General features: G+C 39.7%; 1 protein-coding gene across 1 annotated transcript; it reads left to right on the top strand.

Moving 5' to 3' along the window:
- Positions 1-27,830, top strand: PIK3R4 (phosphoinositide-3-kinase regulatory subunit 4). Its single transcript, XM_035549676.1, has 20 exons — positions 1-161; positions 396-1,156; positions 2,411-2,544; positions 2,704-3,286; positions 5,544-5,678; positions 7,576-7,797; positions 10,655-10,828; positions 12,032-12,177; positions 13,512-13,715; positions 14,536-14,737; positions 15,995-16,194; positions 17,157-17,367; positions 20,491-20,656; positions 21,454-21,618; positions 22,821-23,032; positions 23,311-23,442; positions 24,797-24,897; positions 25,951-26,039; positions 26,472-26,580; positions 27,210-27,830. The coding sequence occupies exons 2-20, from the start codon at positions 427-429 to the stop codon at positions 27,378-27,380; spliced, it is 4,086 nt and encodes a 1,361-aa protein (XP_035405569.1). The 5' UTR covers positions 1-161; positions 396-426; the 3' UTR covers positions 27,381-27,830.

Here is a 27,830-nt window from a genome sequence, read left to right as displayed (position 1 = left end):
GGCGATGGCGGCGCCGTGAGCTCACATCCTGCACCGCCCCTTCCCCGCCCGCCTCATGGTGCCGGTTCCGCCGCCCTGAGTCCCGCCTCGCTCCAAACTGCGGCCGGGGAGGGGGGGTCCCGGCTCTGCCTGGGCAGGGCGAGCCGTGCCGTGCCGTGCCGGTGAGCGCTGGGGAAGGGGCTCCGCTGCCGGTGGGGGACCGCTGTGGGGGAAAGCCCCAGTGGCGCAGCCCGCGTCGGGGCCGGAGCGGCGGCAGCGGGGCCCGCTCGGGGTGGGAGGGACACGGTGGCGGCCCGGGGGATTCCGTGGAGTCGTGGGGGGAAAGGAGCAGCTGCCGGGGCCGGCCCGGGCCTGTCCGGTGTGAAATAGTGTGAATTGTCTTTTTTTTTCCCGAGGCTGAGGGGTGCCGTCCGCCGGTGCGCCGTCATGGGGAACCAGCTGGCTGGCATCGCCCCGTCGCAGATCCTGTCGGTGGACAGCTATTTCTCGGACATCCACGACTTCGAATACGACAAGAGCCTGGGCAGCACCCGCTTCTTCAAGGTTGCCCGAGCCAAGCACCGGGAGGGCCTGGTGGTTGTGAAGGTGTTTGCGATCCAGGATCCGACTTTACCCCTAACGAGCTACAAGCAAGAGCTGGAGGAGCTGAAGATAAGGTTACACTCGGCACAGAACTGCCTCCCCTTTCAGAAAGCAACTTTGTCCGAAAAGGCTGCCATGCTTTTCAGACAGTATGTACGGGACAACCTTTACGATCGGATCAGCACTAGGCCATTCCTCAATAACATTGAAAAAAGGTGGATCGCTTTCCAGATCCTTACTGCGGTGGACCAAGCACACAAATCTGGAGTCCGCCACGGGGACATCAAAACTGAGAACATCATGGTGACCAGCTGGAACTGGGTTCTTCTCACTGACTTTGCCAGTTTTAAACCAACGTATCTTCCTGAAGACAATCCTGCTGACTTCAATTATTTCTTTGACACGTCGCGGAGGAGAACATGCTACATTGCTCCTGAGCGCTTTGTTGATGGAAGTATGTTTGCTACAGAGTTGGAGAACATTCGGGATCCTTCAACCCCTTTGGTGGACTTGGCAAATAGCAATCAGCGAACGAGAGGGGAGTTAAAACGTGCAATGGATATCTTTTCTGCAGGTATTTGATCTGGAGAGATCAGTGTCTTCTTAATGGTTGTGTGTTGGGGTGCAGAAAAAGTTTTGGGTGGGTTTTTTTTTTGGTTCTTTTTAACCAGTTTTTAACTTTTTTGCAGTGGGTTTAAGAGAACAGCATGTGGAAGAACTTGCTTATTTTAAGCATTAAGACTGAACGCCAAACCTTTCATTCACAGAAAAAGTACAGACACAATAGAGTAAGCTACATAACTTAAGTACATCATCATGTTCAGGTGGCTGGGGTCCTGGGGATGCATACTGTATGCCTCATGGGACCCAAGAGGAGGAACCAGTCAGTGGCACACCTAAGATCCACCTGCCTGGGGACCGTGCCAGTTTTCAGTGCAATTTGGCAACATTGACTTTAGAAGTCCCTTCTTGTTTCACTTTTTCCCACAAGTAGGAAGCTGGATAACTCAGTAAGCTCCTCTCATGGTGCTTCTCACAAATGCTTGATAGAGCCCCATTGTAGGAGCCTGTCCCGAGTCTCGGGCTTGTCTTGAGTAACTTGAAAGCCATACGTTTGGCCTATTTAAAATAATAATAATAATAATAACTAAAATCTGGATGTAAAGGTAACGGTTACTGCACTTTCACCAGCTGCTCTTACGGCCAAACTTCCAGGCTGCTCCACCGATACAGCAGGATGCTGACCATTGGGAGTAAACTGCAGGAATGGGACACAAGCCTTTGAAGAAGACATGTATCATATACACAATGGGGGGGGAGGGGGCGTGTTTGGCAATTTTGTCATTTCTCACTGCGCTTTTGAGCTTGTTTGAGTGAATGTATGCTGTCCCCCAGCATCACTGCAGAAGTAGAGGTTATTCCTTTACCTTCTGTAAAAGGGCCACTTAGTTTTGACCTCCTGCCTGGTCCACACTTGATTTACTGGCACTCTTCTTCCATGTGACAGTGATGTGGGTTCCTTTTCTGGTGTTGTATTTTCCAGCTGGCAGGTGGTTGAAATCAGTGCTTCATGTTTCCTAATTGCAAACTCCTCTGCTGTTGGCACGTTTGAAATAGAATACCTGGGAGACGTTTCAGGGATCAAGTGCAAAAGCCGGGTTTTGGAGGTGGAAATATTGTCCCATTTCCACAAGCTAATTTCTCAGCTTCTTTGCCTTGTTTTTAATTGAGCTAAGATTGATGCAGGTTCTGTTCTTAACTGCATATAGGAAACAAAGTTAAAATGTCTGCTTATAATCCTCTGATATCTTTGACTATTTTTTTCCAGGCTGTGTAATAGCAGAGCTCTTCACAGAAGGTGTACCGATGTTTGATTTATCTCAACTTTTGGCTTACAGAAATGGCCTCTTTTCCCCTGATCAAGTTCTAAACAAAATTGAAGACCGCAGTATCAGAGAACTGGTAAGGATGGACTACAGCAGTAGAACCATTTGTGTAATCTGTGTGTAGTTTTTCACCTACGTTGGTGACAAATTACTTGTTGATTTTTTTTTTTTCATTACAAATGTCTAAACCTTTAATCTTTCTCTCCCGCTCCCTCCTGCTTCTGCCTTTCTCAAGGTCACTCAGATGGTCCATCGTGAGCCAGATAAACGTTTAGCAGCTGAAGATTATTTGAAACAGCAACGTAACAATGCATTTCCTGAAATATTTTACACTTTCCTTCAGCCTTACATGGCCCAGTTTGCCAAGGAAACGTTTGTATCGGCAGATGAGCGTATATTGGTCATACGTAAAGATCTGGACAACATCATTCACAATCTCTGTGGGCATGATCGCACAGAGAAAGCCGAGGGAGAGACAAAAGAGAATGGGCTGGTTATTCTAGTGTCTGTGATAACTTCCTGTTTACAGACTCTCAAATATTGTGATTCAAAACTGGCTGCTTTGGAACTGATTCTTCATTTAGCACCAAGATTAAGTGTAGAGATTCTTCTGGATCGTATTACTCCTTATCTGTTACATTTCAGCAACGACTCTGTGCCCAGGGTGAGGGCAGAATCTGTGAGGACACTAACTAAAGTTCTTGCTCTCGTCAAAGAAGTGCCACGCAATGATATTAACATTTATCCAGAATACATCCTGCCAGGCATTGCACACTTGGCCCAAGATGAAGCCACTATCGTCAGACTTGCATATGCTGGTAAGAGGAAATCCAGTCAAAACTCCAAACCTTGGGTTTTTCTGTATTTCCTTAACTGTTTTCTCTGCTACTCAAAATCGTCACACAGCTTGCTGTTTCTATTTCAGTAAATCTCCCCAGAAGTCTCAGAAATTTCTGCAGGTAAAGATACCTGTATTCACCTAAGCTAACTGATTCAGGGGGTGGCAGCAACTTAATAATTTATGGGAGTTGGCTTATATTATCAAATGAGTTTCTAGTGTAGGTCTATGCCTGAAGTAAATAATTATATGTAAAATAATTGGCAAAACTCATTTGCTCTTTGCTAGATGACTTTCTTTCATATGTATAAATTAGCATTCATTCTTCTCTGTGGTTCTGCATGTAAAAAGAACTTGCAGAATGTGTATATTCATTTTGGGTTAGGGCCTGAATGTAGCACACAGCAGGTCTGCTCGCAGCTAAGGTAAGGGGTCAGAGTTTAGAGCCTTGTGCTCAGGGAAGCAGCCCTGCATCTATTCCCTAGATAAAAAGAATGTAATGAGTAAAACCACTTGTCCAAGCAGCCATGTGTATCTAAGTATGTGAACAGGGCTTTCTGAGCTTACCCACCCTTTGCAGCTTTTATAAATTTATTGTAATTGACATTTCATTAGCTCAAACTGTTTGCTTGGAGTAGCCCAACTGAAACGAATAAATATGAAACTCCATTTAAAGCATCAGTTTGTTATTATGCTTCAGAGTTATTTTCCCACAGAGTGAAATTTGATACTTGGAGCTGAAATCATATTATTTGCTATGTAATAGATTGACTTAGACCTTAGCAGATGTTTTCTTCATATTTTATTCAGTTATCTGAATTCTGGTGGTTCAGGAAGAAGTCTTGTAATGATACCTCTATTTTCTATTTACCAATTACCCTTATTTGCTATGACTAGCATATTTTTACCTTTTTTTTTTTTTTTTTTAAATTTACAAATCCATAATTCAGTTGAAGGTGATGGCTGGCTGTCTTTTTTTTTTTGTTTGTTTAAACTAAATAAACTGATAAAGCTCATTATTGAAGGCAATGTATAGGTAGTGGATAGAACCAGGTGCTTTTGTTCACCTTGGTCTTCCACATTTAGGGCTTTATAAAAGAAACATTTTTCTCATGCCTCACTTTTATTTGTAGACTAGGAAAAAAAACAAAACTAAATCTCGTAAAATTCCGGTCTGTTCATAATAAAATTCTAATATAACTAATATAAAGTTGAGCTTGTTAAATAAACTGAAATGGAAAAAAATAAAATGCTATCTCCTTTTTCTACAATTGCAAAAAGGCTACAGATCTCACTACTCAATAGATTCCAATTGCATCTGCTTAAACAGAGTTTCTCTTTTTATGTTAAGTAGTTTGACTTTATTTTCAATGCACCTAGAGTATTTTCTGAAATTTGACAGTTATTTGAATTGTAGGTGGTTATCTGGCTAAGTTGCCTTCAATTCAAATAGCTTTTCTTTTAAGAAAGCAATTGTATTTCAATAAGTAAATAACAAAATATGTAAGGTAGCTTAATGCTTGAGCTAACTTGTGTTACCATAGGACACTTTTTGGACATGGTCAGACTGGTCACTTACAGGATTTGATCTGGCTGTGTACAGTCTCCATTGGCATGCTGGTGTTGTCTTGGATGAGACTCGGAATTACTGCTGAAGTGGGATTTAAGCCTTGATGGGATTATTCCTATGCCAGCAGTGGCCTGACCCACATAGCTTGGGTTGCTTCGGCAGCTTCCAGACACAGCAGAATAGTGCCAAATCCCGTGGATAGATATGGGTACAAATGTCCTAGAATTGGAATCCAGCCCTCAAGGGTAGCCCTGTTGTTATTCCCTGGGGTACATATCTTGGTGTGGTGGTTTGTTGTTGGTTTGGGTTGTTGTTAATTTGGGTTAATTGGCCTTTAAGTTCTATCAGGTTACTTAGTCATTAGCCTGAGATTAGGTAGTGGTTAGGGCTAGTTCTAGAAGACTAAAATTAGTTGTTGTTACATTTGATATCCTTACAATTTTTCCACTTGCTTACATGACATTACTGTGTGATGTACTCAGTAGCTTCTCTGTGGTCAGGGACACGAGTCCCTGAAGTGGGTTAACAGAACATGTTGTGTGATTTCAGTGCTATTTGCCCATCGTGACTGGTGTTCTGAGTGGTTTTAATCTCTCATAAGGGATCATCAAAAGGGTGTAAATTGGCAAAGCAGAACAATTCTTAACTGAAATGTTTTCCTCTGCAGAAAACATAGCGTTGTTGGCAGAAACAGCTCTGAGATTTCTGGAGTTAGTCCAGCTGAAAAACCTGAATATGGAAAATGAACCAAATGGTGAAGAAATGGATGAAACATCTCAGCCTAGTGATAACTATGACACAGGTATTGTCATGTCTACTTACCTTGCCTGCTTATAACAGCAAATCATAGGTCAAAGCTCCTGCTTAGCTCTGATTTCACTCAACACTTAGCCTTCCTATTAAATGAGAAGAGTGCTTTGCCTCGACCAGTATCAAAGTATATCTGATACAGCTTCATGCAGAAACTGACACCTCTGAACACTGTGAAAGATAAAAATAAATAAAGTAGCACACTTTTCTTCTCCAGAAATTCTCAAGGTATTTGAGACTGATGCTGACCGACTGGCTGTATATCCTGCTTCACTCATGGTCCCATAAATAAGTTAGCTGCGTAAAGATGGCTGTGTTCCAAATACCACTTCCTTTGAAGTGCCAGGCAGGGTTAGCTTTGAAAAATCTGACAAGTTCTAGCATAATCATAGTAGTGTATTGTTCAGTCATTCTTTCCCTTCTGTTCATATGCCTGGCAATTTTTGTCTGTCTTTTGTCTGAAAATGCTGAAGATGTGGATGTCATTGGACAGTAACATGGCAATCTGTGATATAGCACAGAGAATGAATTAAAGTTCTAAGGATGGCTTTTTTTTTCTTTCTCCTGGAAAGGAGGGTTAAGAAATAGGTGGCCTTTGTGTCAGCTTCAATGCCTTTTAGTGATACATAGTTTTCTTGAATAATGCTGGGCAACTTTTCTAAATTGGGAAGAGCTTTTTGGTTAAAAACACGTCACTTTAATCTACTTAGCCCAGAATAGATCTGTGACTAATTGTAATGGTAAATGTCTCATGCATACTCCATTTGTCAAGGAAAAATATGTGCTTCAATTATCTTTTAAATAGTTGCAGAACAATGCCTTAAAAAAAAAAAAAGGCTCCTTTCAGTTCTTCATGTAAGCCATTGGGTGTTGAGAATTGCTTAAGCATGAAAGAAAGGAAGGTCTATCTCATAGGCTATGTTTCTAAGAGATACTGTCCTCTATTCCTCAAAATAGCTTGGAGATGAAAGAAGTAATGCAAGGAAAAAAAGTTTGATTAGTTCTGTTCTTTTCATGCTTGCAGAAACTGAGCCTGAGAAATTTGAACCCAGAAGGCAACTTTTCTGTGTGACTGACAGTGTTTTAGAAAGCAAATTAACTGGTCTTGTGACTGTCTGTGGGCAAACGGTAATTACTCCTGCAAGGCTGGGATAGCAATATCTGAAAATTTTGTGCTATTTGCTTGAGAACCTCCCTTGTACGGTTTTCAGTATGAGCTTATGCATTAACAGTATTATTACTCCTACTTAAGTGGAAGGTTCATTTTGGAGGTGGTTCATTTTTCAGTTGCATCATGGAATAGAAGCCAGGGGTGAGGTCACTTTCAAATTGTTTTGTCAGTGTTGTTAGGGTAACTGCTAGTATTGAATGAAATTGGAAGTACTTTTTGGAGTATTGTTTATTTCCCTCTGACCTTAATGAAGCTAATCTACATACCTAAGTAAAAATACAGCCTTGATCTGTTTTCAGTTCACGAATTTGGAAACTGACAGTCAAATAAACATGTGAAGACATAATTGTCTTGAAGTACTTTGGTTACTGTTGTAACATTGGTGCTGACTTTTTCTAATGATTCTTCACATCTGCATTTCATCTATATATGAGATGAGTTGGTTCATCTGAGTTGAAGTTTTTACAAATTTAGAATTACATTTTTCTGGGAAGAATATCTCATATTTCTATAGTCTTTGACTTTACCACCACCCTATTGCTTAGTCTGAAGTCTTTTGTATGCCAGTCCTTGGAACTGTTGGGATCCTGTGGCATTGTCCATCTCAGCAAGTTCTTCAGGGTGTTTTTCAGGATGATGTATCAGCGTAACTCCTTTAGCAACAAGCCGTATATGTGCACATGCTGTTTCTCACTTATCCAAGTGTTTGTTCTTGCAGAGTTGCAAGCGTTGCATGAAATGGTTCAGCAGAAAGTTGTGACTTTGCTGAGTGACCCAGAGAATATTGTGAAACAAACACTAATGGAAAATGGAATAACACGCCTCTGTGTCTTTTTTGGACGTCAAAAAGCCAATGATGTTCTTCTGTCTCATATGATCACTTTCTTAAATGATAAGAATGACTGGCATCTTCGAGGAGCTTTCTTTGACAGCATCGTAGGTAAGTGTATGTTTTCAGCCAGCGTGGAGAGGTAAAATATAAATTTTATTTTTACGTATCTTGGTAACTGTTAAGTCATTTCTTATTAAAGAAATGTATAATTTTTAGGAAAGGACCTGCTGAATTATTGCGTATAAATGTTTTTTGATGGAGTACACAAGAGACAATGTAAATACAAATATACTTTTTTTTTTGGTCCAGATATTTCATACAAATGAGGCTGACACATTTAAGGCTAGGTTAGATTAACATTAAAAATAAACTTTAATTTACGTGTTTTTTTTAATCTTTCTAAAGCCACTAATTGAAAAATTTAAATTACAACAAATAAATGCTAAAATTTTTGAAAGCCTTCTAGTGGATGCATCTCTTTACATGTGTGCATGGTCCCATTAACCTCAATAGATCTGTTCATATGGTGAAAACTATGAACTGTTATAGGTTAAAATTATAGTTTGAAAACTTTTGCGCTTTAAAACATCAACAAAAGATTTCAATCAGTTCATAAAACTTAACAATTTTAAAAACCTTGCCAGTGACATGATGTTTTTTGTATCAGCTGTTTAGTATATCTAATATTCCATTTATGTTGGAAATTGTTCCATGTAACTATTGCTCAGGATTTTCAGGCCAGGAAAACTTTCCCACAGCAGACTACAGTATTTGAGTTTAAAAAATGGTAGTGCTGGTGCATGGCAAGAAAAAGGAGCACAGCCAAACTTCCAGCAGGGTCATTATGATATGCACACGTTCCATTACAAACAGAAGCTTCAAAATGCTTCACTGGCAAACCCTGCCAAGATGTGATGCTGATAGCTTGTCAGAATTAGTTTAGAGGGACCAATGGGGTAGCCAAAGCACAGGTCACAGTGCCCTGTTGTTTTTTTTTTTCAAAAGGCATGTAGAGAGATGTAGTACAACTAAGTGTAAAAACCAAGACACACAGCCTGCATTTTTAACACCTCTTTTCCCAGTATCTTTTCAAAATCTCCACAGACGTGTTCTAAATTTGTGTTTTTGTCTTATGCTGTGTTACCTAAAGCTTCTGCACTTTTTAAAAACTGAACTAACTCATGTTTAATTATGTGCAGCCACTGCTGCCTGTCTGAGGACAGATGCCCTTCTGCAACAATGAAGGGGTTTTCTCTTACCTGTGACATTTTCTTCTTCTTCTCTTCCTTTTAACAACTGCTTGCAAAGCCAGCATTAATACATGAACAAGTATGTTAATTATTACCATGTTAGAGTAGAAGTGAAGAAGTTATTTTTTGTGTAATCTTGATTATGATGGGAAGATATGCTGATTTTTTTTTTTTGTGGTATCAGTCAATCCCAAATAACAAAGTCTGAAGCAGGTGCAGTTACGGTCTATGCTGCGTGCCACGTATGACAACAGCAAGGATAAGCCTGAGTTATTCAATGGAAAACCAGTTTTTCTGTCTTGAGAATGATCAGAGAACTTGCCCAGCTGAATGTCAGCTTCATGGATTTGAAGCAAGAAGCAAGATAAGAAATTCAACAAGGTCCATCTCCTTGACAGTTGCCAGAGATTGGTTATAGTAGATGGGTTATCTAATCCAAAGAAGCAATTCCAGGTGACTGTTTGACATGAACACCAGCTGGTTGTTGTGTGGGAAAGAAGAAAAGAATAAGAAAACAGTTTCTTTTACTGGGATGCAGCTGATATGTTTTGGTCCATCAGCTTCAAAGGAATTAAATTCATTTAGCCTTTAATCTTGTCTTCTTTCAGACATTTTGAAACATGTCTTAAAAATAGATTTATTTTTGCAAGTAGGGGTAGGGTGACTTCATGATGGCAAATAATTTGAGAGTAGTTAACTAAACAGCAAATGTTGCAGCCATTTCAGGCTTAGAGTTTGTAGAAGAGTGTTCTAAAAGTTCCCTTTAAACTGTTTGTGATTCTTTAGTGGCCAAATGAATGTTTGTTATAGATATTCTTTGCTGATAATCAGTTCAGTATCCATTTCAGTCTTTTCAGGAACCTGAATGGTACTCAACTTTCTATCACTGTTAAAGTAAAAGACAAAAAAATCCTGCCACCAGAATCTTTCATCAGTGGTCTTTCGTCCTTTCCACATACAACTGCAGGCACTGTGTTCTCACCGTTAGGAGCACAGCTGGTTTTAGCCTTGCTGTTTCAGACTTTGCTGGCCAGCTGTGTGTTTACATCCATGCCTGATGTCTGGGACTTCTGCAGGCACAGGAATCTGTTTTTGTTAAACAGCTTTCAGAATATTGGTCTACATTTGAATGGAAAGAAGCTTCCTTTTTTTTTTTTTTTTTTTTTAAGTGGCTAATCTTCTATTTTCATATGTCTCTTCAGATGTTCTAAAAATAAATACTTGAACATCAGGAATGATGAATTTAAAAGCCCTTTTTTTAACTTGGGGTTAGTGGAAGATGTAGATTTAGTAATGTTAAATCATCCCATTTAACTTTTCATGTTATGCTGTCTTATTACAATGTGGTGCTGGTCAATCTAAAAGATTGAAATAAGATTAGAAATAAGTATGCGTCCTTCCTAGTCTTTAACACTTTTTTTTAATCTCTGATTATAATCTGTGTCGCAGGGAAGACCATCCCTGGTCTTCTAAGTAATTTTAATGCACATCCTGCATTTTGCACGTTTACAGTTTTGTCGGACTGAGGCCTTGATGTTTGCTTCTGCATCGCTGTCTCAATATATGCACATATTTCTTGTTTCGATAACTTCCTGGAAAATGTTATCGATTCCTTGTCTACTAGAGGATCGAGATTATAAACTTTGGTGAGGAAAGGCAAGGAAGTGCTACTTTGGATTTTTATGTGCTTTCTTTTTGTTTTGTTAATGTTTCAGGTGTTGCTGCTTATGTTGGCTGGCAAAGCTCGTCAATACTGAAACCTCTGCTTCAGCAAGGTCTCAGTGATGCTGAAGAATTTGTCATTTATAAGGCCCTCAATGCTCTTACTTGTATGTGCCAGTTAGGCCTCTTGCAAAAGCCCCATATTTATGAATTTGCTTGTGATATTGGTAAGTTGGAATACTGAAGATAACCTTGTTTTGCTATTAAAGAAAACTTAGTACTGCATAAAGCTTCACAGTCAGCTTAGCTGTCCGATATGCAAACCTGTTGTAGTGTTTCAGAGTCTACTTGAAATTAAGTTAATAAATTGTTGCTTGTTGGACTGTATTAGTGCTCAGAACTCTTTAAAAAAAGAAAAAGAATCATTTTGGTGGAACAAATTGAAAACGGCTTCTCTGACTTCATATAGGACAGCAAAAAAAAAAAAAACACCACAATACTTGAACCTTAAGTCCGATAACTTTCTGCTTTAAGATCTTTTCTTATTCTTCATGTCAACCTTGGATCACTAGTTACTTTCTGGAAGTTGGTCAGGCACATAACTTGCAAACTGTCTTACCCATTGGCCTTTGATGAACGGGGGAATCCAGTCTTTCAGACAATACATGATCCCTTCTCATCCTGTTTTGAACACCATAAAATTCCATTTCACTCATTTACAATTTATTATAGAACTTTAAATACAGAGTTGGCCTCTCCTTCCTCATCAGGCTTTTCAGATTAATTTAGGCATTCACAAGCTATTTGCAGAAAAGAAAAGACCAACTCATCTTTTGAAACTGTCTGCTTCTTCCTGTTACGACTTTTCAAAAGCATTCAGAATTTGAGGCAGATGATCCGTGGTTATATCTCATGACTGGATACAGTCCCTTGATTATAACTTCTTAAAACCCACATAACTGAGACAGACTTTTGAGTCTAACAAGAGAACTTAGAAATAATCTTACAACATAAATAGCGACTGTGCAAGGAAGAAAGTGGAAGAAGGAAGGAATTAAGTATTTACTTAAAAATGAAAAAAAAAAAAAACAAACAAAAAAACTTAGTTCTCTATAACTGCTCAGATTAAGGTTAGCGTTTATTTTTGGATTAGTTTCCTTTGCAAATCTGGAGCTGACAATTAGGAAGTGAAATGAATAAACAGGAAAATCATGCTTTTCGACAACAGCAAGGAAGCTGAGTGCCATGGGCCCAGTAAACTCTCTGAAATAGTTTTCTCAATTCAGGTGTCAACCTTGGTACTCTGCAGGAGGAAGGGCTGAATCTGTGGGGTGATTGTAGGGGAAGGAAATATCACAGACTGCCATATACAGGATGATCCTCTCTCTTCAATTTGAATGATGTATTTTAACAGCTTAATTTTCTTTCAGCACCTTTCCTGTGCCATCCTAATCTTTGGATACGTTACGGTGCAGTGGGCTTTATCACTGTGGTAGCGCAGTATTTAAACATTGCTGATGTCTACTGCAAGCTAATGCCATACCTCAATCCTTTTATCACGCAACCAATAATACAGGTAATATTTCAACTATTAATGTGAATATACCTCGAACACTCATAGTTCTTAGGTCTGTCATTCTCATGGTCCTGGTTATTAGATTTATTTTTTTTTCTAGTAAGGGTAGAGGTGATACAGTTTTTTGATCTCAGCAAATGTTGACTGAATGGCCATTGCCATGCATGTTTGAAAGGCTTGTCTCAAATTTGTTGTTTGCAATCAAACTGCTGCAATATTGCACTACTTTGTAGAAGTCTAAAAGGCATGGAAAGTTGGCTATGACACAAGTGTTTCTGTGCTCTGTGCTTTCATCTACAAGGGTAGTTTGCCCCACTCACTGAAAACATGAACAGTCTGCTAGTATTGCTAACTTGTGGTTTTCGCAGTGCTACTTGTGTGCTTTGCCCAAGACTGAGAGCAGAGTGCTCAGCATGAGTAAGTTATTTCCTAACAGTATATGTATTGGAATGGCCTGCATAATGCTGGTAACGTGAATTATGTAGGCATCTTTGTGTACAGCTTTAGGGCCTGTAGAATTCCTCTCAGGTCTTTAAATAGGTAAGAAACAGTCGCAGTACTTGCATTGAAGAGTGCATCATGTGTTTAACTTTTCTTTTTTTTTTTTTTTTTTGAAATCATGCAGCTGGCACCTTAATTAAAATAGTATTTTTCTCTGTTTACCTCTCCTTGAACGGCTTTTGCTGTGTTTTAGGCACTGGTTGATAAACTCACAATATACTTTTGATTATTATGTAATTACATTCTTGTGCATCCTTATGCCATTGTATACATTGAAGGAAAGACAGTAATCTGACTGATCCAGGAACTCTTCTATTTGATACTTTTAGAGGGTAAATGTAGGTCAAAGAATGACAGAGTTTGAAATAGCATTGTACTGCTAGTAGAATTCTTACTTCCATTTAGCAATGCCAAGCTAAAATTCTGAGACTACTGTGAGAACAGGGAAAGAAAATTGAGGAAATCTGGTATATCTAGTATGAGAGATCTCTTTTTCAAGAAAGGAGAGAAGTTGAATTTAGATTATTGGCATAATCATGTGCAATAATTTTGATGTCCTAGTGTGATGATTTTGTTGTTGTTATTGTAAGCTTAAAAGCATCTCTTCAGGACAGAGTTTAAAAGTAGCTTTTAGAGCAAGCCTTCATAGGAAGATATGTTTTTATTTTTATTAATATTTGTAGTTGTCCAGTTACTGATTTGTGGGCTAGGAAAAAAAATTAAACCGTTGTAGACATGAAACTACAGCACTTACTGTTAGATTTCTCCATATGGATAGATTTTCTCCATATGGATATCCTCCATGTTGACTGGTTTCTCTTTTTGAATTACAGATAGATAAAGAAATAGTTCTGCTAAGTGTACTTAAAGAGCCTGTCAGCCGTTCCATATTTGATTATGTCTTAAGATCAAAGGATATCACAAGCCTCTTTCGACACCTTCAGATGCGTCAGAAGAAGAGGAATGGTGCTCTCCCTGACTGTCCACCCCCTGAGGACCCTGCCATTGCACAGCTGCTGAAGAAGCTACTTTCACAAGTGATTGTTTTTCATTTGTAATTTGAGAGTCTTGGGCTCTGTATGTCTCTACAGCAACGCTGCAGTTGCTGCTCTTAGAGGCTCCTGGTCTGAGGTTCTGATCCTGCAAACCATTGACTTCTCTGATTTCTGTATATGCTTGCAGGACAAAGAGTTCAGAAGTCATGGAAGAGTCTTAAAAGATCTACCAGAAATAGGGTGACCTTATGTCTGGATTTCCCAAATATATTCTCTTTTTATAGACTTCAGTTGTATGTCTCAATTTCTGACGTAGACAATATGTCAGTATTACAGAATACAGGCTGTGTAGAGTGCTGTAGAGGAGAGTATGCATTTGTTGAAGAGACAGACATGCAAATAACAGTGCCAAAGCCAAAGGGAACTGAAAAGTTTTGAGGTTTATATGTGAAGAGGGGAATGCTAAGAATCACCCACACAAAGTAGTGAGAACTGGGAAGAGGAAGGACTGCAGCTAAGTGTGTGTGGTTGGGTTTTGTTCATTTTGTTTTCCTACGGTTTGTGGGCTGTAAGAATAGCTGAGGTGGCAATTAAGCAGATTGCACCAGACAGTGATCCAATATTAAATGCAATTCTGCTCTTTCACCGTTCCTAGGCATTTAGCTGAAGAAGAAAGATGTACTAAAGCAACTTACCCGAAGTTCATATCATATGAATGATAGACTGGTGTCTTGAGTTCTGGGGATGTGCTCTATCCCTTTGCTTCTGAGCCAGTCATTAGTCTTGCTGCTGCTTGCATCTTCATGCCTTGATTCATGTTCTTGCTCAAAAAAGAAGTAACATCTTTTCTCTTATTCTGCAGGGGATGACTGAGGAGGAAGAAGACAAACTATTAGCACTGAAAGACTTTATGTTAAAATCAAATAAAGCTAAAGCCAATATAGTGGATCAGAGCCACCTGCACGACAGCAGTCAGAAAGGGGTGATCGACTTGTCAGCTCTGGGAATAACTGGCAGACAAGTGGATCTTGTTAAAACAAAACAGGAGCCTGATGACAAACGTGGTTGGTATATTTTGTGGTCTATATAGATAAAGTATTGTTCTTCCTTCAGAGAGCTAAGTCTTTAATTTACTCAGCAATTCATCCTACATAATTTTCACCATGCTCACAGAGTTTGCAATAAGGAAATCTAGCACAGCTTCTCTGTAGCATGCTGCTATTTGAAACATGAGGTGTCGGAATGCTCTCTACAACAGTGAAATATAAGAATATTTTGCTTGTAAGAGTACTTAAATAAGATTGCATTTGCAGTAGCAATATGCACAGGTTGTTTTAGCTGGTTGCGACAAAACAGGACTAGAGACCCATGGTAAGTAAGTGTAAATTGTGAAGGACACATTTCTACTACCTCTGTTTCCTCTTAAGAAGTGATGAGCTCTTTAAATTTGAAAATCCAGGATGTTTTCTTGAGGTGGTATGGGGAAGACTGAAGCATAGGTGTGAAACAGGCTAGCACTGAGGAGTGCTGTCATTCATCTAAGTACATACTTTTTTTGCTTTAGAGTTCTTCAGCTGCCTCAAAAGTTTGTTTTCTTCTAGGTGATGTTTGATCTTCCTCTTAGCTCTTTCAAACTTGTAGGTCCCTTCTCTGTATGCCACTCTTAAGTTCTGTGGTTTTAGATGTAAAATACAGAAATATCTGCAAACTGTGTAACTATTGCCATCTTATTTCCAGGACTAAGATATTCTCTGCAAATGTTTTGCATCTAATTTTAAAGGAAAGTACATAAGTACAGGATTTTTCATTTTTGTGTATCCTCTGGAGTCAGGAGTGGGCAGGATTTAAAAGTTAGTAGGTGGAGAAAATACATTTCCTGTTTACAGATAACATTCTTGAATCTATAGATGATGTGATTTTGTTGGAAAACTGATTGTATTTGACTTATCTACTGTTCTATTACAAACTTATCCCAGACTTATGCCAATAATGGAGTAACACTTGCAAGGAAGAATTTTTCACATGGAGTCTAATTTTGTAGCTTTATAAATACAAAATTTCACAATACTGGAATGAGTCAACTGTAGGTTTAATAAGGTGTAAACAGAGCACTTGCCACATGTTCTGTTTGCTTCATAAAGCCCTGTCAGCCAACTTAAACCACCTAGCAGTCGTTTTTCTCCATTAACTATATACATAGTAAATTGGCATGTAAACATTAATCTCACATGTAGTCTGAAAGCAGTGACCAGCCTGGATGAATATTGTCATCACTGCATTTATTCTCTCCCTCCTCTCCCTCATGCCCCAACTGCTTATAGCTAGAAAACATGTAAAGCAAGATTCAAATGTAAATGAAGAATGGAAAAGCATGTTTGGGTCCCTGGAACCATCTAACATCTCCCAGCCAATACCCAAAGGACATGGGCAAACGGCTGATCCTGAGTCTATCCAAGCTGGGAAACCACTTCGTTCAGAGTCCTCAGCTGGCATTTGTGCCGCTTTATCATCCTCTCCACAGGTATGGCTGAAAAACACCATCTTTGCATCTTTCGTCTTAAACTGAGATGATTCAGTTGTTTAACATGTTCAGTTCAGTTTAACATGGAGTGGGACTACGGGGAAGTGGCATTCTTGTTTCGTTTGGAACTTTAAACTGTTGTTGTTCTCTTGTGTTTTTCTCCAGCAGAGTAGCAGACTTTAAACTTCTTATTTTTAAAATAGGAATTAAAAGAGGAGGGAAATAAGTCTAGTCACTTGAACAGAAAAGCTTTACTAACAAATGTATGCTTTGCATGAAGGGATGGAGTTTTGTGTAATAGCCAATTGTTAGATAAGCTGTTCTGACAGGAAAGACTTCTCCTCAAGTTGTATGCTCTGATACATGTTGTGAGGAAGAGATGAGATACCATGACTTTAACTTGGAAAATAGGAACTGGTGTATCACATCATAGCTGCCTTTAGACATCCTGTACGTGTAATAGTTGGTACTGGCTACAGAAGGATGGGCAGGGAGCCTTGCAGGCTGGGGAAGCATCTCTTGACACTGAGCTCTGCTGTCTGTTCAGTTTCAAGTTGGAAATTAACTTCTGCTAGCTTTAAATGAGTGTCCACTCTGAACTAAGATGGAGCCACTTCCCACTTTTATTTTTCAAGCCAAATATAAACAATTAATCATTTGGGAGCTAATTTGTAATTCTGTCAGTCTTAAGAGTGTACACAAATAGTTTCCACAAATAGAATGTAGAACATACTAGGCAAACCAGGTAGGATAACTGAATGATTATGCTTTTCTATAAATAATTTTCACTCTTTAATTGTTTTCAAAAGTTTTTGATTGAGTTTGTATCACGATGGATCTGAAATATGAAATTATCAATAATGTTGTTGCTATTGTATATTTGTATTAAAACCAATCACTTCTGCAAACGTTTACTGTTGTAAAATGTAAGGCATATATTTTTAAGTGCTCATCTGTTACAGACATCCGATGGAACAGTTGTTCAACCCAGGAAACCGACGATACAGGTACCAAGCAGTTCGGTGTCCCCATCTGCATACCAGCTACGCATCACCACTTGCAAAACCGAACTTCAGCAGCTGATTCAGCAAAAGCGAGAACAGTGTAATGCAGAAAGAATTGCCAAGCAGATGATGGAGAATGCCGAGTGGGAGAGCAAGCCTCCACCTCCAGGTAAATCACAGGCTACTGAGGTCATTAGGCAAAAAAAAAAGAGAGAGAGAGTTAAAACACGTTAATCCCAAGGAAAAATGGAAAACAGGAAATTTTAGGCAATATGCCTGCTATGCAGAACACCTATTTAGCAAAATATATGCATGACCTATGAAAGAGAATCTGGACCCTAGATCTTTACTTTTCCAGTAATGGACCCAAACCACTGGTCTAAAGCCCGGGGTGTGCTATCTGTTCCAGAGAGTTTTATGAAGCAGGATGTTTACAACAGGATATGTGGCAGATAACTTGCCATCCTGTGACAGCCTGTAGTTTGGTTTCAGTAAGGGGAGAAATGCTGTTGGAAGGTGAGAAATGTATTTTTACCTGGGGAGTGACTCCAGATTTTCAGCCATTCTGTGTGAAAGGTTTAAACTCTCAGCCAGGTTTTGCTAACCAGTGGCACACATACTGGAGTGAGCTGTTTGAGCTGCCCTTGTTTACAAAGGGGCCTGTCACCTTCTGCAGTTGTAGCAGCAATACAGGTGCCCAGCCAAAAACAGATGTATTCCTATACTACACTGTTGCCTTCAGAGAGGAAGGAAAGCCATTTTTACCTCTTCTTCCCTTTTCTTTACCAGAAAGGAGCAACGCACAGGTTTTGCTGAACAGCTTTGGCAGCAACTGTGGAGGAAGTGTGCACAGTTTTAAATTTGTCATCTTCCTATGACCCCAACTTAAATTTTGATGCTCCAAATTCCAAGTTTGGAATTTACCCAGATTAGTCCTCAGAATTTTCTGCTGGTATTGTCCACTCCATGTGCTTGTTACTGAGTATCCCTTATGGAGATTCCAGGCTAATGGGAATTCATGTGCTTAAATTCCAGATGTTAGCAGAATCTGTACTAGCTAGGCTTGCAGTGATCAACACTATGATGCTGAAGTCTTTTGGTAAATCTAGCATAAATGTACATAGCTAGGTGTATACAGCTACCAGATCAGTTTAAGGGAAGTTGTTGAAAATTACGAGAAAACTGATCCAACCAGATAGCATTTGAACTTAACCTAGTCAAGCTCAATCAAGGTTAGCTATGTGTTTGTCATTTGAAGAGAGTTTTAGAACTTATGAAATAGTATGTCCTAATACAAGCAGCTGATTTGCTCAGCCACAGAAGGGACTGAGTACCAGAATCACAAAATCATCGAATAGTTTGTGCTGGAAGGGACCTAGAAGATCACCTCATTCCAACTCTGCTGCCATGGGCAGGGTTGCCACCCACTAGATCAGGTTGCCCAAAGCCCCATCCAACCTGGCCTTGAACACCTGCAGGGATGGGGCATCCACAGCTTCTCTGGGCAGCCTGTTCCAGTGCCTGCCACCCTCATAGTGAAGAATTTCCTCCTAATATCTGATCTAGATCTCCCCTCTTTTAGTTTAAAACCATTCTCCTTGTCCTATCATTATCTGACTGAGCAAAATGTTGCTCTCCATCTTTTTATAAGTCCCCTTTATGTACTGAAGGGCCACAATGAGGTCTCACCAGAGCCTTCTCTTCTCCAGGCTAAACATCCCCAGCTCTCTCAGCCCTTCTTCATAGCAGAGGTGCTCCAACCCTCTGATCATCTTTGTGGGCCTCCTCTGGACCCGCTCTAACAGCCCCACGTCCTTCTTGTGCTGGGGGCCCCAGACCCGGATGCAGCACTCCAGGCGGGGCCTCACAAGGGCAGAGCAGAGGGGCACAATCCCCTCCCTTGCCCTGCTGGCCACTCCTCTGTTGATGCAACCCAGGATCCAGTTGGCCACCCAGGCTGCAAGCACACGCTGCTGGCTCGTGTTGAGCTTTTTGTCCACCAGAACCCCCAAGTCCTTCTCTGCAGAGCTGCTCTCAGTGATTTCTTCTCCCAGTCTGTCCTCATGTCTGGGATTGCCCCAACCCAGGTGCAGCACCTTGCGCTTGGCCTTGTTGAACCTCATTAGGTTCACATGGGCACACTTCTCCAGCTTGTCCAGGTCCCTTTGGATGGTGTCCTTTCCTTCTGTTGCATCGACTGACCATTCAGCTTGGTGTCATCTGCAAACTTGCTGAGGGTGCACACAATCCCAATGACTTCCTAATGTCTAATCTAAGCTAAATCTTTAGTTTAGTCTAAAGCTACCCTGTCCCTATCCCTATACTCCCTGGCAGAGTCCCTCTCCAGCTTTCCTGTAGGCCTCCTTTAGGTACTAGGAGGTACCTGAAGGTAGAGAAGGTCTCCCCAGAGCCTTCTCTTCTACAGGCTGAACCCCAACTCCCTCAGCCTTTCTTCATAGGAGAGGTACTCCAGCTCTGATCATCCTCATGGCCTACCTCTGTACTCCCTCTAACAGGTCTATGTCTGTTAATAATGTTTATATTTAAAGATTCTGTGTTACTCTGAAATTACTCTGAAATGTAGTCTCTACTTCATTAATCTGTTGCTAATCCTTCACTGAAGCAGATGCCTGTTAGAAATGAAGCTAGATATGTCTGCTTTGCTTATGTCAGAGGAGGAAACATATCACACAGATCTTGGCAATTTCTTGGCAAGAGTTACTGAATAGCTGCTCAAGTCCTCAATTTCTTTTTTGAAGGGCTTGGAGAAAGTTTCTGTGGGATTTAGAAGAGCTGTAACTTCATTTTATTAGGTACATAAAGCTGATGTGTAGCATGTGCTGCAATGCTGAACCTGTCACTTCAAGCACTCTACAGACAATCCAGGGACATAAGCCTGCTCAGATATGTCGCTCACTATGTGCATTTTGGGCTTTTAAGGGATTGCCGTTCACAGCACAGAAGTATGCATAGGCTGATTACAGGTGATCTGTGCGTTAGTTTCTCTATAGCGCGTACGGGTTCTGAAGGGTTCTTTGTAATTTCACTGAATGTGCACAGAACCCATCTAAAAGAAAACACTTACTCAGTTCTGCCAATAGACTTTAGTTCAGAATTGAACAAGCTTTTGCCTTGAACTTTTAAAATGCATTACCTGTGTGTTTTCAGTGCCTTCTATGCTATGGAACTATAACAACTGTATCCCAGTATGTCTGAGATCAGGGAAATTTTCTTGTTCCTATTAGGTTACAAAATTAACCCCAAACTTCCTGGTTTTCTGTTTTCCCTGTAGGATGGCGTCCCAAAGGGTTGTTGGTAGCTCACCTCCACGAACACAAGTCTGCAGTGAACCGCATTCGGGTCTCTGATGAACATTCCATTTTTGCTACTTGTTCAAATGATGGCACAGTGAAAATCTGGAACAGCCAAAAGATGGAAGGAAAAACCACTACAACCAGGTAGTTTTAAAACTCATAGGACTACGGGGGCTACTCTTTAGAATAAAAAATAAACTAGAGCTCAGAGGAAGTACAAATCACTTGTGGCTATGTTGGAGATTTTATTATTGAAATATACTGGTGTTTTTCTTGGCATGCAAGCCTAAAATACTAGATTGCATTTGCAAACCTTTTTCTTTCATTAATTAATTGAAACAGCAGAGGGAGTGCTTCACGGTTGTAATTACAGGCTCTTTGACTTCATTTCTAAGCATAAATAAAAATATTTTGGTGCTGCTGTTTAAAGCTATCTGAGGGTGTTTTTTTTTTTTTTTTCAACAAATTAGCTTTATTCTAAACTGTCTCATCCATTGATATTTGATGCAGGAAAGCTGTATTGTTGGTTGAAACACAGATAGGGGGGTATGAGGCTGACAGTCTCTCTGAGAAGTATCTTTGGAAGAAGAGGATGTGTCTGAAAATACTTTTGAAAAAGGGCAGTAGATTGCAGTATCAGTTATGTAACAGTAACTACAGTATGCTACTTTGATACAGATCTAGGTTAGACTTTTATTCTATTTTGTTAGTTGACAAATATGTGCTGCTGAAGCTGGAGACTGTCATAGCCTAAAGGGTCAAAGATGGACAGTTAAGCTTGCAGAAGCAACTCTGGCTTTGTTGCTTTCTAATTTTGGAACACTTAGTAAACATTCTCAGAGCTCTCTCAAGAGCCAGTGGTGTTTGTGGCAATGTAAATAAAAATTACTTCTCTTAGAAAATATTTCCTCTTTTTCTCCTCCTCCGCTTTTACTGTTCAGATCAATTCTGACATACTCTCGAATTGGAGGACATGTCAAGACGCTTACATTCTGCCAAGGCTCGCATTATTTGGCTATAGCTTCAGATAATGGTGCCATCCAGCTTCTTGGTATTGAGGCTTCAAAGCTCCCTAAATCTCCTAAAATTCATCCAATACAAAGCAGGTATGTACTTACAGCATTTAAATCTCACCACGCAGCTCAAGCTGTTGGTATATCCCTCACTTAACGAGTCTTTGCTCCATGCTTCTTGCTGGCTGATCAAGCCCAGGCTGTACTGGAAGGCTATAAGCAGTGATCTTATCCTGCTTCGTAAAGACAGGCTGAAAAGCAACAGTGGAGAGATGAGGATTTATAGCTCTAGGTTATCGGTATCTCCTGTGTCACCGGACTCATTATGAGCTTGAAACAGTCACTCAGTCTGAATACTTCTCAGTTCTTTTATTTATGCACTGGGATTGGTAGCTTCTTACCTCTACTGTTACAATGTTAATATTTATAAAGTAATTTTAGAGGTTCTTTTTAGAGGTCATTAGATGGTTATTCACAAATGAGCAATAAATGATTTGGCCTCAGATCTGCAGTTTTTCGTCCCAGGCTTTTAAGGTGAGTAAGGTTGCAAATATATGAGGGATAAGACACTATTTAACAGAATGTTTGGGGATGATTTAGACCTTTCTTACCTGTCTCCATGTAAGTGATTTTGAATAGTTGGCACTGATTCAACAGCTTAATCTTCCGGCATGAGTGAGGAACACGTCCAGGCTCCATCAAATCTAGCCTTTGTCTCAAAGACTGTTTTTTGTCCAAAGTAAGGTTTTTGTTTCAAATGTTCTCTCTTATTGGGATTAAGTTCATAAATGAAGTAAGCAAAATCTAATGGAGGTGTAAACTGCAAACCAGAGGCATGTTTCCATTTTGGTGTATACTGTGTTTGTGCCTGAAGAAGGTCCCATTTGCACACACAGTGAGTGACTGAGTACAATTCTGGCAGTATGACAGTGGGAGAAGAAAAAAATAAAACAGGTATGTGTTCCTGCCTGTAGACTCTGGGTAGATGAATATCTGATAAGCATGGAATGTGAATCTGAGAGAAATATCTGAAACAGAGAGCCAGAGCACTGCAAAGAACATGCAAAGAGCTCTCGACAGTATTTTACCAGCCTGCAGAAGGCCTGCAGGTTCTCGAGCAGAGAGTTTTCAGAGAGTGTAAGCATCCGTTGCACTAAGAGTGGAAAGTTGTTCCCAAGGCAGATGCCTTGAGAAGTAATGTGAAGACAATGCTGGTTGGTCTCAGCTATTGAAAGGAGTCTTAAACTTGGGAGTACTATCTGTTTCTAATTTATTTTATTTTTTTTTTAACCCAGGTCTCTAGATTTGAAGGATGATGGCTGCGTGGTAGATATGCATCACTTCAATTCAGGAGCGCAGTCAGTGCTGGCTTATGGTACAGTTAATGGGTCTCTGGTTGGATGGGATTTGCGATCTAGCAGCAATGCTTGGACACTGAAACATGATTTGAAGTTAGGCCTCATAACTTCATTTGCTGTGGACATACACCAATGCTGGCTGTGTATTGGTAAGCCTGTATTTCCTACTAGCTGCTTTTTGTTTCCCCACTTTAGTTTTATTTTACAATAACTGTAGCTCAAGCTTTTGCTTGATTTGATTTACTAGAATATGCTGTTCTCTAAGAAGGGGAAGGAAATACCTCCTGATCTATTTGTGGGAAGTATTCTGCTCTATAATTATTTGAGGGTGAGGTCCCATCTCCGTAGAAGCAGAACATAACAATATTGAGCTGTGTAAAAACGTGTGTAATTGTCCTTCTGACTGTAGACAGCTGTCTCCCACCAGGCACAAGCAATGGTACCATGGCATGCTGGGACATGAGGTTTCAGTTACCAATCTCCAGCCATTCTCATCCTTCCAAGGCCCGAATCAGACGCCTGCTCATGCATCCTGTCTATCAGTCCTGGGTAATTGCAGGTAAAAAGATCTTAAACTTACCGCATAGTTGCCAGAGGTTGTAATTAAAGAAGCTTCTGTTTCAACTTCTGCTTCAATCCCTGGGTCTTCTTGTTTGTTTGTTTTCTTCTCTTGTAGTTTTTCTTGTGCTTTGCTTGGGGAAAGGAAAAAGGGAAAGTTCATACTTGTATTCTACCACTGTGCCCTTCTTGGCTTTTTAAATTTAAAAAAGAGAGAGGAAAAAATAATAATTAGTGCTAAGCCATTATGAAAAAGACAGCCTTTCCAATTCTCATCTTCTGGAGCATTACAACTCTTGTGAGCGTCCCTCCCTGTGTGCTAACACGTCATTTTTTATGGACAAAATGTTATAAAAGATAAAACCCGATCTTGTGCCATACATCGAAGCTGACAGAAATTCTGCCACTGCCTTCAGTGCCTTTGTACAGCAGAGACTGAAAGGTTGTTCCATGTCCAACTGCCTCTTGAATCTGATCCAGCTGTGTCATGGGTTAGAGCTTTCCAAAAACTTCTGAGAGTCTTCATCTGGTATACTCACAGCTGCTTCATCCTCACCGCATGTAGCCCTCTCATACACTGTGCGTAAGGAAAGTACTTCTAAGTGTTTATGTCAGGAACATTCTGAAGTGGATAAGTAGTTTAAACTAATCCTACAATAACAAAGCTGATAAAGTTGCTATAAAATGAGAGCGATTTGAGTTTCATATCTTACTTAAACTTGCTTCTTAGGTTTGACTGCTTTTAGTAATGAACCACCCTGGGACCTAAACAAATTTCTTTAAAAAAAAATGTAAATAAAGGAAGCTACTCTGTGCTTTCTAGTTTTTTCTTCTCTGCTAAAGAATAAATTAGTGACAGAGTTAATCATTTTGGAATATTATTCAAAATCCTTGCATGCTAGGTTGATGCCAAGCATGTAAACAGTCCCTTTAACAGAATTCTTTGCCTTTCTACACTAAACATGGGTGTGAAACTTCATTGTAGTTACTGAACTTGGTAACTTTGGATTGCTGTCTTAACTGCCCAGGAGTAATCTCCAAAGTCAGCAGTGCTGAACAGATTATCTGTCATTCCTAAAGAAGTATGTGAAGTTATCCAGGGAGGAAACAATGAATTTTTAATACCTTTTTTAAAGGGTTGGAGATTAAAGCTCTCTTAAGGGAGGCACTGTAGTGCTATCAAGGGATAAAAATCAACAAAATGCATGCATGGCTGATAAAGCAAGACTAACGAATGCTGCAGAGAGCAAGTAAAGAGCATCTCTGTGCCATACTCTCTGTCATGTTAGTAAAGTGAGTAGTGAGAGCCAAGCCACATGTTTTGTTTGTATGCATTGGTGTTATCTTTCCTGTAGCTGTTCAAGGCAATAATGAAGTCTCCATGTGGGATATGGAAACTGGTGATCGACGCTTCACTTTGTGGGCCAGCAGCGCACCGCCTCTTTCAGAACTGCAGGTCTGGTCTTTTTCTCTTCTCACTTCTGTTCTGTAGCAGGGGCCAGAACAACCTCAGACTCCATGCTGTGCATCAGAACAGTTACCTGTCTCCATGGCCTTGCCAGTTGCACCAGCAACTTGCCCTGGTATTTATTTTGGCACCATAATTGTTTTGCTGTCAAAATTAAATTCCCTTTGTAAAACACTAGTGTAACTGGAATCTTCATTGGTATCTTCCACTCTATGTGGAATGTACTTGTGACGTTCACTTGTTATATCCAGTCACATCCTCACAAAACCAGTGAGCCAGGCAGGCCTGTAAAGATTTTTAGCAACGCAAAAATTTATGGTATGGCATCTTGTACTTACTTTTACTTGTAGTTTCTGGGATAATGGGTACCTCCATAAGCATCTGTTCTTTTGCATGTTCATTTTGTAATATAATGCCACTGCTACACTTAACTGACAGTTTAGAGCATGAAGTTCCTCTGCTTCCAGGAGTTAATTGGGGAAGGAGCAATCTGGGAGATCTTTACATACACAAAAATAACCCCATGTTCTTCATAAACATCGTAAATGCAGATCTGGAATCCACCTAAACTTGAATTTGTACGTACTAGAAGGACTGCAAGTTCAGTTCACTTTGGTCACCCACTTTGCAAAACCAGACAGGAAACTTCGTGATTCAGGCTCGTTTTCTGCTGTTATATCCCTTCCTTAATGCCTTCATCACGTAAAAGTTTGAGCTTCCGTATGCTTCTCAATATGATTCACCTGCCTGATTTTGTTAGAAATATTCTTTCTTATTTGCCATCATTGAGAATACTTCTTGGTATCTTGGAAATTACATTATGAAGGGTTTAATTCATTACATTGATCTGTGAACTGTAAGAAACAAAAGGAAGCAATTTACTTTAATATTTTAAAATGTGGCCTGTTAACAAGGTAACTTGGCATTTGTCACAAATATTTGGAAATTGTATGGATAAATATGGTAAAGAATGCATTTACTTCGTGAAGCATGGCAACAGCTTTTGATAGTACTTTTTTATATGTTCCTTTTTCCTAATAGCCTTCTCCTCACAGTATCCATGGAATATACTGTAGTCCAGCATCTGGTAATCCCATATTACTGACAGCAGGCTCAGACATGAAAATAAGGTAATGAAACCAACAACCTTTTTGTTTGACACTCTCCCGTTCTACCCTTGGCAGTGTATTAAGTTTTGCAAAGCACTGTATAAGTAAGCTCCAAGAAGCCAAAACTATAATGCTGAAGATGCATTCACTAGCAAGCATCAGTGAGCAGAAAGAATTGTTCTCAACAAAAGCAGTGCAAAACTGTGCTTCCCTGAGATGCAGTGTGTACCATTCTGTGAAGTAGTTGATAGGCTGCATGTCAAGAAACAGAAAAAATAGCATGTCTAAGCTCGATATGAATACTGATTTCTCTTCATCTTTGTTCCACCAAGTGTGGAAAGCATGCAGTATTTGGTCTCACACATTTTCACCATAAGAGTAAGACAGGTTTCAAACAGCCATATTGAGTTGATTAAAAATTTTAACAGCTTTATTTTTTTTCTTTCTGTTTAGGTTTTGGGATCTAGCCTACCCTGAGAGATCATACATTGTTGCTGGAAGTTCTAACTGCCCATCTGTTTCCTACTACAGGAAGATAATTGAGGGCACGGAGGTGGTTCAGGTATTTTTGCTTTGTTTGATAGATACCTATTCAGCATGCCTTTGGGATGGCCCTCTGGGTTACATTAATTTCATGATGACTTTAATTACAATTCTCTCTTAATTTTAATGGATGGTGTCAGCGTTGGATTTTGACATAGTTAGGAAGAAGTTATTTTAAAAGAAAAAAAAAACAGTTGTTTCTGACAAAATTAGGCTTACCAAATAACACATGCAGAAGCCACATCATATGTTTCCTTTTTTATGTTCCTTCTATTGAACCGTTTTTTATAAAAACTCTTGGAAAGCTAAGATGTATGTGTTGCTGTAACCTTTTTTTTCCCTTGAGGAACATCAAATCTTATTAGTTTGTGTTATTGAAGTAAATATGACAAACGACCATGATTTTCCCTAATAAGCTGTTATGTCAGTTCAAATCAAGACTTGGGTTGTGTATGATGAAAAGAAATGAACCAAGGAATAATCGTAAGAGAACCATCAAAGGGTGGAAGTTTTTTTTTTTGTTGTTGTTGTTATTTGTTTGAAGAGGGTTTTTTTGGTCTTCATATGCTGACAAGCTACTATAAGGGACAATAACCCTTTGCAAATCTCACCGTTCTCTAAATACATTTTTTTTTTTTGACTTTACAGGAAATTCAAAACAAGCAAAAAATGGGGCCCACTGATGAGACCCCTCGGAAGGGTCCAGAGTCTCTACCAGTTGGACATCATGATATTATCACAGATATAGCAACTTTCCAGACCACTCAAGGGTTTATAGTAACTGCATCAAGGGATGGGATTGTTAAAGTGTGGAAATAAAAGTTGTACTAATATATAGTATGTAAATATTTGTAATAAAGAAATAGTGTTATAATGAAGTTACAAGGACTACTTCCAGATCATGGAATAGAATGGACTTTAAAAGACTGTAAAGGGGGTGATAAAATCAGTTATCAGTGTCCTACCACCCTGTTGAAAGCACTTCCTAATCACTTTTTTTATTAAAGGTGTTTAGTATCTATGGCATTTACCTGAAAGGCCGAGCAGTTTTTGAAGAAATTGTTTAGCCTAGTTTGTCACTGTTCTTGAAGTATCTTACAGAAGATGATTGAAAGAAGTCCCACACATCTAAACATACAAAAAGGAAACGGCTGGTACAATATTTCAACATCTGACTGCTGCTGCATTGAGTCTGAGAAATGAAATACCAACCAGTGCACTAATGTCCCTGTATATTCTAATAACTATAATAAAGTCCACTTGAGCTTC

The sequence above is a fragment of the Cygnus atratus genome, chromosome 2 (assembly GCF_013377495.2).
Source record: "Cygnus atratus isolate AKBS03 ecotype Queensland, Australia chromosome 2, CAtr_DNAZoo_HiC_assembly, whole genome shotgun sequence".
NCBI classification, from domain to species: Eukaryota; Metazoa; Chordata; class Aves; order Anseriformes; family Anatidae; genus Cygnus; species Cygnus atratus.
The sequence above is the reverse complement of the archived record's forward strand: the minus strand, read 5'-3'. Positions and strand labels throughout refer to the sequence as shown.